Raw genomic sequence first — 11,349 nt, 5'->3', positions numbered from 1 at the left:
AAATTTTGCTCATTACGTATGTTGACTGGAACACACATTTTTTTATTTATCAAATTTAGAGTAGGTACTTCAGTTCAAGACCAAGTCATTAGTTTCATTAGCTCATTGTTTTTTTGGTTGTCATTGTCATTAAAAATAATTACATGTGTCTCGATGAGCATAACTTAGTTGGTTGTAATATTGCATGTAAAATACAGAGACTGGTACTCTAACTATTTCACTTTGAAAAGTGAAATTTTAGCCATTAACCTACTGTTTACACTGATTTTTGGTAAACAACTGCTAGTTTAAATTAATTACTTGAGAGATCAACTAGTAAATCTCAGGACAAGTGTTTGTGCGTTAGATTAAAAGAGTTTTGAATGTTCTTCATTGAATATAACATTGATTTGCAATAAAAAGGATATTTAAAGCAAATAGGTTTTTAATGCGTAACTTGTAAAGTAAAATTTATGAAAAACGAGACATGTAATTCATAAATTAAAGATAAATGACAAGCAAGTTCACTCGAATGAGAGAACCATTTAAATGCAAAAGATAAATGCTTCGAAAGTAAAGATTTTGAAAAGATTAAATTGCATTTGAAATGTAAAGAGTTACAAATAAAGTAAAATGGTTCACTGATTCATACATCACTAGTGCAGAAAGGGGATTCCACTACCGGCCAAATAGGGATTCCACTACTGGCCGCGGCCGGTAGTAAATACACTCGTCGTTGTAAGTCAATACTTTCCACGACGGGTCTTTTTATACCCGTCGTGGTATGTCAGGTTTCTACTGTATTATTAATTAAATTTATGAGGATTCCACTACGGGTATTTACAAATACCCGTAGTGGTATGTATGAGATTCCACTACGGGTATTTTCAATATCCGTAGTGGTATGTATAGTTTTCATTTTTTTTTTTATAGTCTGGGATTCCACTACCGGTATTTGTAAATACCGGTAGTGGTATGTGTGGTTTTAATTTTTTTTTTTTAGAATTGAGGATTCCACTACTGGTATTAACAAATACCCGTAGTGGTATGTATTGTTTCCAGTTTTTTTTTTTTAGAATCTGGGATACCACTACGGGTATTTAACAAATACCCGTAGTGGTATGTATTGTTTCCAGTTTTTTTTTTTAGAATCTGGGATACCACTACGGGTATTTAACAAATACCCGTAGTGGTATGTATTGTTTCCAGTTTTTTTTTTTTAGAATCTGGGATACCACTACGGGTATTTACAAATACCCGTAGTGGTATGTGTGGTTTTCATTTTTTTTTTTTTAGAGTCTGGGATTCCACTACCGGTATTTGTAAATACCGGTAGTGGTATGTGTGGTTTTAATTTTTTTTTTTTAGAATTGAGGATACCACTACGGGTATTTACAAATACCCGTAGTGGTATGTATGGTTTTCACTACTGATTGTTATAAATATCAGTAGTGGTATGTTAGTTTTTTTTTTTGTTTTTTTTCGTTTTTTTTAATTCCTGTGCCTGCATATTAATATATGGCGCCCTTCCGGCGCATAAATTATACGTTCTTTTAGTAGGTAATAACGCAAAAGAAAATTGTCATAATTTCGAATATTATTTTCCACAATTCATTGTCAATTCCTAACAAGTTACACATTCAATACATTAAAATCACAAAACTTAACATTATCACTAATTATATCTATTCTAATTCCAAGCATACAGCCCCCTAATATACACAAAAATCAAAACTAGCTCTATCCAATTCCAAAACAGCAACTCAAACTACCAATTTCCATGACAGTCCAAAACAGCAAGTCCAAAACAGTGGGATGCACCCGAGCCAAATTACCAATTCCATCACCTGATCTGCTTCCAAGACTCAAACTAAAGCTAATAACCAATTCCTCATCACCCTGCAGAATCTCAAATTTGACAGAAAGTGTTCAAATTTGACAGAATCTCAAATTTTCTCTTTTTTGCATAAAAATAAACAAGTGTAAACTAAAATTGCTGCAATGTATTGAATAGACCAATTTGCAAAAACAAAGTTCAAATAATGAACTATTCTATAACTCACCAGATAAATCTTAACCCTCCAATAACGACAAAAAATATGTTGACCAACGTAATCGCAATTCATACATCTCCTCAGCTGTTAACTCTTTTGGGTCATTAAATACCTACAATAAGTAAATAATAATATAAAACTATTCTTGACTCGGTTATAAAAAATTATTGATGTATAAAAAATAAAAATTATTACCTCCATCCAAGAATCAGTTATCTTAGCAGTGACAATGTCCAACATATTTTTCATTACATAGTATCCACAGTCATTTGAATTATATTGTTTCCTCGCCTACAAATTATATATAGTAACATTTGATCAAAAAATACCACACTTACTTATCAAAAAAGTAAATATATATAAAGTTAGAATACCACACTTACTTGTGGATAAAGCCATACGGTATTGTTCTTTCTATTGCCATTCGCCATTTGATCAACCGTAAAAACACTAATTCATAAGAAAAAAAAGCCGCATAAAATCATATAAAATTTGTAATAATTTATGTTTATAGTATATAACCAAAACCCCTAAAGTATAAACTTAATTACCTTGAAACAATTTTCTCCATTATTGGATTAAGTTTCCAATGTAGTGAACAAATAACAACCACGGTATTTATCTTTGGACAAAGTATTATCAACTGCCAATGTCCTCTGTACGCGTGCGTGGAAGAACAGTATTATATTGTTAATAACTATGAGTTATAAAAAATAAATAAGTATTAAAAAAATACACAAATTCATACAAACTTACCCATGGTTAAATGGTAATAATTGACACTCTTTCTTTTCATTTTCTAACTTATGCTGGATGTATTTCTTGCATTTACTTTGAGATATTCTCTGATCACTTTTTTTCCCAGCATCACCAACAATGTTCAGAAAACTTGGTTCCAAAATTCCATATACATTTGTGGTGTTGTTTTCAATGCATAAACGATGAATGTACCTGAATATAATTTTAAAGTTAGGAGAGATATATAACATATTAACAGATATTGAGATAGTAGTAAATAAGAAAGTACACTTACGAGCACCAAACACTTAGAGTACTCATGTCGAGCCAAATAAAACCCACCAACAACTCTCTTATACACTTGCAAGACATGAGAAAATTAGTACACATTGAACAATGAGTTAATTGTACATCCAAATGATCATCACCCTTTTTCAGAACCATGATTAACAATTTCTGAACATCGTCCATGTTATCTTCAGCCTCTGCTACCGGTGCAGGAGAACGACTTCCTTTTGCGCTTTCAGTGACAACAACCTCCTTGAGTTCATTTTGCATCTTGACCGGTGCAGGAGAACAACTCCCTTTTGCGCTTCCGGTGACAACAACTTGTTCAGCACAAGCTTCAGGTACCATGACTCTATTATTTGTATCAGAGGTTTGGGATAAACCCATGGACTTTAGTGTCTCCATAAGAGAATCTTGCATCATCTTACGCTCTTGCGCCAACTTTTCCTCAAACTTAGCTTCCAAATCTGCTTTAAATGCTGCTAGTTGCTCTTTGACATCTATACCTTGTCTTTGACGTGAAACCTTTGATCTTCCCCAGTAAGTGGTAATGTTATGTTTTTTTCCAACACCACGAACACTACCACCATGCTCAGGTGTTCCAATGGCTTCTGTTAGGACATCGTGACGTCCCGTTGGAACAAAGTCACCCTTTTTTGAGTCTTCAACAATTTTCTCCTACAACATGCACAAACAAAGTCACAATATAGTAAATAATTGTGTTACTTGAAGCAAAAGCATGATTATAATGTTACTTACAATTTTCTCAGCAACTTTTTTTACAGGCTCAGATGTGAATTCTCCCCCTTTCTTTTGTCGTGCTCTCGTCCATGTCTCATAGCGTTCCGGTGGAGATGGATGACGATCATCATCAGTTAAGCCAGAACTATCTTTCGATAAGGATTGTCTCTTTTCATTGATCATCTGCTCCTCGAGCCTCTTATACCCGCCACGGGATAATACATGTGGGTAAACATTCTTTGCATGATTCTCCCTACCCTTTTGACTTTTTTCCTATTATAAACTCAAATAATTAGTAATGTAAAAATCACATTCAGCAGTTTCAAAAGACTTTTTTCCTATTCTTTGCAAGATAGTTTCAGAATCACAATCACAAAATCACAAAATCACAGTTTCAGCAGTCAAGACAGTTTCACAGTTTCAGCAGTTTAGGCAATAAAAATCTGCAGTTTCAGCAGTCAAAATCACAGTTTCAGCAGTCAAGACAGAATCAGCAAAATCACAGTTTCAGCAGTTTAGGCAAACAAAATCACAAAATCACAGTTTCAGCAGTCAAGACAGAATCAGCAGTTTTAGCGCGGTTTTAGCGCAGTTTTAGCGCGGTTTTAGCGCGGTTTTAGCGCAGTAGCAGCAGTCAAGACATAAAAATCACAAAATCACAAATCACAAAACACAATATTTAACACAGTAGCAGCAGAAGCAGCAGTCAACACAGTTTAATGATTTTGAAATTACACTAACCTTAAAATCAGAGGTCTGTCGATACTTCACAAACTCTTCCCATATATCTTTTTTGATGTAAGGATACTTGACGTATGGAGGAACGTCATCTGGTTTGGGGTCTGTGATATAAGTTCTAGTCAACCGTGATTTAAAATCTTTCCATCGCTCCCCCGCATAGTGAAACCATATTTTCTTAAAATGATCACTCTTTTTTGCATCATCAAACTCAGGTATAACAAAAATAGCCTATAATATTTACATTAAAAAATTTGGTGTTAGCATAAGATGTATTTGATATGATAATAAAATATAACAAAATGTTGAATTTCAAATACCTTAATATCTGTCCACATAGCATTCTTTACTCCTTCAGGTATATGTTTCCACAACTCTTTCGCAATACTGCATCTTTCTCGAGTAAGAAGTGCTACGTAACTCTTAAAATGGGAGGCATTGTTACCATAACACTCTCCAGTTTCTAGATCAAACTGGAGAGGGATCTTTATACCCGTTTTACGAACGTTTTCAATTGCTTTCAACATAGTGGGACCTCTAACACTTTTTTTATTACTTTGACTAGTTTCAGCAGAGTTGCCGGTTGAATCAGCCATATCGTATCTGTTTACACAAAACACAAAAAAATGAATTAAGCATAAGACACAAAAACTGAGTTGTTGGTTAATAGCAATAACAACCAAAAAATAAATGTCGCAAATTAAAATGTCTCAGCACAAAACAAAAAAAAAAAAACTGAATTAAGCATAAGACACTTGCAATATAAATGTCGCAGCACAAAACACAAAAAACTGAATTAAGCATAAAACACTTGCATAAAACTGAATTAAGCATAAATGTCGCAGCACAAAAAATTCAATAACAATCAAAACAAATGGTGTTTTATTACTATGTGTTACAAAACAAGTGGTAAAAAAATGCAAATAGTGAAAGTAATGTCTAATCCCATATTCCTTCGTCATGATCTAAACGAATAGCTGCATGCACATCATCCTCTTCGTTTTCTTCAATGAAGGTAGGCACATCTGTTGAGAAAGGAGGAATTTCGGAAATATCAAGCTCTTGATTTTCATAACTACCATGCACATTTTTTCCTTGTAGAACCACCGACCACCGTTCATTAGAAGGATCTTTGACATAAAACACCTGTTTTGCTTGGGATGCCATGATGAAAGGTTCGTCTTTATAAGCTAACTTGCAAAGATCAACTAGTGTAAATCCTAATTCATCAATTCTCACACCATTGTTGATATCAATCCATTTGCATTTAAATAAAGGCACTTTAAACACAACGTAATCAACCTCCCAGATCTCTTCAATCACCCCAAAGTAGGGTGTAGATGCCATAACCGGATTTTTATCTTTGGAACTAGAGAAGTGCATGGACTCTGCCACAATCATAACCCCACTATTTTGCATGGTACTGCGGTCATCCTTTGATTTTGTATAAAAGGAAGTTTTGTTAATATCATATGCACTCCAAGTCAATATGTTACATTTAGGCTCATAGGACAACCACTTTATTGTATCGGAAACACTATCATCTTGGCAGACCTTTTCTTTAAACCACTCTGAGAATTTCTTATTATGCTCTCTTAACACCCATTTTTCATTCATCTTATCGTGCATTTTCTTTATGATGCTTTTGTGAGCAGACAAGTAAGGTTGAACTTCATCAGTGTTATTCAATATATACAAATGCGCTTGAAGAATTATATCAATATGCATGCTCTTGACATTTAAACCTTGCGTGCCCACACCGTCACATCTTCCATCATGACGAGACTTGGGAACCCCTATAGCATCCACTTCTGACAAATAGTTTGAACAAAACTCAATAGCTTCTTCTGCAATGTACCTCTCAACAATCGAAGCTTCCGGACGGTGTGGGTTTTTTGTATACCCTTTTAGGATCTTCATGTATCGCTCTATTGGATACATCCACCGTAAATAAATTGGGCCACACAATCTAATCTCCCTTACTAGATGAACAATCAAATGAACCATAATGTCAAAAAATGAAGGAGGAAAATACATCTCCAATTGACACAAGATAACTGCAGCTTCGTTTTCCAACTCGTCTAACTTCAATGGATCAATTGCTTTACAACATATTGCATTGAAGAATAAGCACAACCTGCATATAGCTTTCCTAACATTATCGGGCAATATCCCACGAATAGCCACAGGTAGTAGTTGTTGCATCAAGACATGACAATCATGAGATTTTAAGCCGATTAATTTGAGATCTTTCATTGATACAAGGCTCTTGACATTTGACGAGTAACCATGTGGCACTTTGATACTTTGTAAACACTTGCAAAAACTTGTTTTCTCGTCTTTAGACAAAGTGTGACACGCGGGAGGCAAATATGTCTTGTCATTGATTTTTTGTGGTATTAACTCTTGTCGTATACCCATCAAATCCATATCAAGACGAGCATGTGCACCATCTTTTGTCTTGCCTTTAATGTCGAGAAGTGTTCCAATTACACTATCACATACATTTTTCTCCACGTGCATCACATCAATACAATGTCTTACATCAAGACTAGACCAATATGGAAGATCAAAGAACACTGACCTCTTTTTCCATATACTTTTCACAACAGGCTGCTTTTTCCTTTTGACACTTTCACTTTCGGCTTTTGGCACTTTCGCTTTTGGCACTCTCCCTTTTGGCTTTTGGCACTTTCCGAAGACAACATTAATGTCTCGTTGTCGTTCATAAACTTCCTCTCCAGTTAAGGGCGTTGGAGCAACACCATTCTCTTGGTCTCCGTCAAAAGCTTTTCGCAATCTACGATATGGATGATAACGATTTAGAAATTTTCGGTGGCCAAGATAAACAGTCTTCTTTCCATTTTTCAGTTGCTTATAACATGTTTTTTTTTCACATATGGGACACGCATTATGCCCTTTAACGGAATACCCAGACAAATTGCCGTATGCCGGAAAGTCGTTGATGGTGCAAAACAACATGGCACGCATGTTGAACTGTTCACCAGAATACGAATCAAAAACATCCACTCCTTCCTCCCACAACACTTTCAAATCATCAATTAGTGGACTTAGATAAACATCTATGTCATTTCCTGGTTGTCTTGGGCCTGAAATCATCATCGATAACATAATATATTTACGCTTCATGCACAACCAAGGAGATAGGTTGTAAATCATCAGGAGAACAGGCCATGAACTATGGTTAGTACTTTGATTACCAAACGGATTCATTCCATCAGTAGCAAGTCCAAGTCTAAGGTTTCTCGACTCTTTGCCAAAATTTGGAAACAAAGAGTCAATTTTCTTCCATTGCAAAGAATCAGCTACATGGCGAATTTGGCCATCACATTTTCTCTCTTCTGCATGCCATCTAAGATTCTTTGCGTCATTTGCATTAGCAAACAATCTCTTGAACCTTGAAATTATTGGTAGGTACCATACGACTTTCGCGGGAGGACCCGTTTTGGTCACCTCATCATCACTAGAATCACCATCTTTCTTTTTGTAGCGAGACGCCTTACATGTCGGACAATGATTATAGTTTACAAACTCTTTTCGGTATAATATACAATCATTAGGGCATGCATGTATCTTTTCATACTCCAAACCCATTGGACACAATACTTTTTTCGCCTCGTAATAACGATTTGGCATTACATTACCTTCTGGAAGCATTTGTATCAACAATTCAAGCAATTCAGTGAAACTTTTGTCGGTCCACCCATTTTTTGCTTTCAAATTAAACAATTTTAACACCGCAGACAAACGGGTAAAATTTGTGCATCCCGGATACAATGGTTCATCCTTGTCACTGCATAAAGTTTCATACACATGCGCCCTCTTAAACGAATCTTCTCCAATATCACGCATCATGTCTTCTAGTCGATCATCGATATCCACACTACCACTTTCTCTATGGGACACACTTGGCGTTGCTACTACTTCACCGTGCCATATCCATTGTGTATAATTTTGACAAATCCCGTCACAAATTAGATGATTCATGATTTCTTTCTTAGTACGTTTTGGTTCTTTATTTGCACAATTTATACACGGACATAGAAAAAGTGGAGGAAATTCAGGAGGAGGACGTTCTAGTTCAGCATTACTTTCCGCAAACTGTAGAAATTCCATCACTCCATGTCTGTACTCAGTACTTAATCGATTAGCTCTCATCCAACTACGGTCCATACCTACGTTTCGAAATTTATGCATTCTAAGTTAAAGGAATGACTAGGTTGTTACTATTGCGAAACATTCTCTCGCCCTATTTTAATAAAAATTCATAGCCTATAACAGAATTTGCATATAGCAGAATTTTTACATAGTAATTTGAATTGCATCTAAGTTTATAGCTTCTATATATGTTTTGAAATAGAATCGGTACCTGTAGATGAGACCGTGATTGAACCTTCTAACTTCAAACAAAGAGGACAACACCAAAAAACAGCAACACCAGCCCCTAAACAGCAGCAGTCAACACGTAGGAGCAGCAACCACCGCCTAACACAGAAAACAGCTCCACCCCTGCAAAGCACAAGCATTGAAACCCTCAATTCATACATGATCTAAGAATCAATTATGTATTAATTCTACCTAAATATAAGTCAATTATTCAACCAATAAATACCAAAAGCAGACTATTATGTGTTAAAGTGAAAAGTAACTTTACTTAAGATCACCTTTGAATTCAACTAGTGGAAGAAAAAAACACAAAACCCTCCCAAAATTGGGTCACTATCAGTAACACATAGCATCAGGAAAAAAAAACACTAACCATTTTCTTTGTCACATAACAAACATTAACATAGAAAGACCAGAAGGAAAATTATCCTTAACTTTCTTCTAATCACATGTTGTCTATTTTCTGTTTCTGCTTAATACTTTTCACTTCTTTTAACCATTGTTTAGCTAGAGATACCATAACCATAAACAACTTACTAAGAGATGAAGAACAGGAACCCAAAACACATGAAAACGAATATCCAATTTAAAACCTTCACAATTTAAAACGTGAACTTAGAATATCCAATCTTCATTCAATGCTACCAAAATGTACTGAATGAGAAAAATGCGTGTTTTTCTTACCAGCAAATAACCATAAACAGAAAAAGAATGAAAACGAATACGAATGAAAACGAATACGAATGAAAACAAGATCAACCATAAACAGAAAACGAATGAAAACGAAAACGAATGAAATTTGGGGGAAGTTTGATTTATTCATACCTTTACCGAATGAAAACGAAGAGATTTGGAGGCGATTAAGCGTTTGCAGGTTCGTCGTTCCGTCTAGGGTTTGGAGAATGAAACCGCGAATGAAATTGGGACGATTGGAGATTGGAGAGATTGGAGAATGATTGGAGAACGATTGGAGAGTGTTTGATTTGAAGAAATTGGGACGATTTGAGGAACAAATTAGGGAGAACTAGAATTGGGACGATTGGATTGGAGAGTGTGTTCTTCTTCGCGTTTGCAGAATGAGGGAAATTGGGAAGAATGAAAAATATAATTAACACTATTAGGATTCCACTACCGGTGATAAGCTAGATCGGTAGTGGAAAGTGGGAATATGAAAAAACTAATAACACTATTAGGATTCCACTACCGGTGAATCCTAGATCGGTAGTGGAAGATAATTAAAACAATTTTGCACGTAATTACGACATTGCCACCGTGTCTACTTTCCACTACGGATTTAGCAAAGCCGGTAGTGAAATCCCTTGTCTCTGAACTTTCCACTACCGTTTTCAAAATATCAGTAGTGGAATCCTTTGGTCAAATGTATTTCACTACTGGTATTCACATACCGGTAGTGGTATCTCCAAACCAAAAGTCATTTTTCTACTAGTGCATGTTTCTCGAAGTACTCTTTTCTCGCTGTAGCATGGATACTTTGAGTTTTTTGAGAATTTGTGTATGTGAATTGTGACCCTTATTTCGACTTACAAACTACTATTTATAGACCAACTGAGTAACTGCTACTTAACGTTAAACTAATAGTCTTCTGCCACGCGTCCTTCTTCATTTGAAATGAAACAAAGCCTTGAAACGCTGCAACTGTCGAAATCGAATCATATTTGAAAGATGGAAAAATATTCTAAGTCCACAACACCAGTTGATCGAAAGGCAAAATCCCCTGATAACAAAGGAAATTAAACTATTTCTTTCACCTTGTAAACTTAGTCTGAACAACGAATTCATCCTCTTCCGAATACTTTCCATTAGAACTCTCTTGTTCTTAAAGACATTACCATTAACCTTCATAAATGAGATGATTAGATAATCTCTCTTGTTCTTGAAGACATTTAAAGTCTTGCATTATGAAAGTTATGATTAATATGCTTTAACAAAATTAATGCCTTTGAAACCAGAGATAAAAGCATATTTTAGCTCGAGCTAAAATATGGGATAACACCTACGTGACAAAAAAAAATATTATATTACATTTTCTAAAGAAGCCAAATTAATATATTAAAATAACATATTAAGCACAAAATGTGCATACCAAGAAAAATTACAAAGTAAATATATTCAAAATTGTAGTAAAGCAAAGCAACCATTAACCATAACGAATCCCTAAACAAGCTAGAGGGTGAATCCACCAACTATTCAAAACATAATTAAAATTATTTTCTCGAGTCTTCAACCACCAAGCAAGAAAAAAAACTAACAACCAACATTGGTTATCCAAAAAAAAAAGCAAAAGTTTTTATTGGCCTATCAAGCAACACATCGGCCGAGACCCCTTGATTGGAGAAAACCCTGCTATTTCTTTCCTTCCAAATAGTCCAACAACAAGCCAACC

General features: G+C 35.1%; 2 protein-coding genes across 2 annotated transcripts; both read right to left on the bottom strand.

Annotated features, from left to right (window-relative positions):
- Nucleotides 1–1,757: 1,757 nt before the first annotated feature.
- Nucleotides 1,758–10,156, bottom strand: LOC123902361. The gene is made up of 12 exons (XM_045952064.1): nt 9,771–10,156; nt 8,929–9,068; nt 4,859–5,141; nt 4,542–4,769; nt 3,819–4,073; nt 3,067–3,737; nt 2,790–2,984; nt 2,585–2,689; nt 2,417–2,483; nt 2,229–2,324; nt 2,043–2,145; nt 1,758–1,878 (listed from the first exon to the last, which is right to left on the bottom strand). The coding sequence occupies exons 3-11, from the start codon at nt 5,132–5,134 to the stop codon at nt 2,053–2,055; spliced, it is 1,986 nt and encodes a 661-aa protein (XP_045808020.1). The 5' UTR covers nt 5,135–5,141; nt 8,929–9,068; nt 9,771–10,156; the 3' UTR covers nt 1,758–1,878; nt 2,043–2,052.
- LOC123891482 lies at nt 5,478–8,895 on the bottom strand. The gene has a single exon (XM_045941358.1). It carries the CDS (start codon nt 8,754–8,756, stop codon nt 5,478–5,480), a length of 3,279 nt encoding a protein of 1,092 aa, XP_045797314.1. The 5' UTR covers nt 8,757–8,895.
- Nucleotides 10,157–11,349: the final 1,193 nt, after the last annotated feature.

The sequence above is a fragment of the Trifolium pratense genome, linkage group LG1 (assembly GCF_020283565.1).
Source record: "Trifolium pratense cultivar HEN17-A07 linkage group LG1, ARS_RC_1.1, whole genome shotgun sequence".
Lineage (NCBI taxonomy): Eukaryota > Viridiplantae > Streptophyta > Magnoliopsida > Fabales > Fabaceae > Trifolium > Trifolium pratense.
The sequence above is the reverse complement of the archived record's forward strand: the minus strand, read 5'-3'. Positions and strand labels throughout refer to the sequence as shown.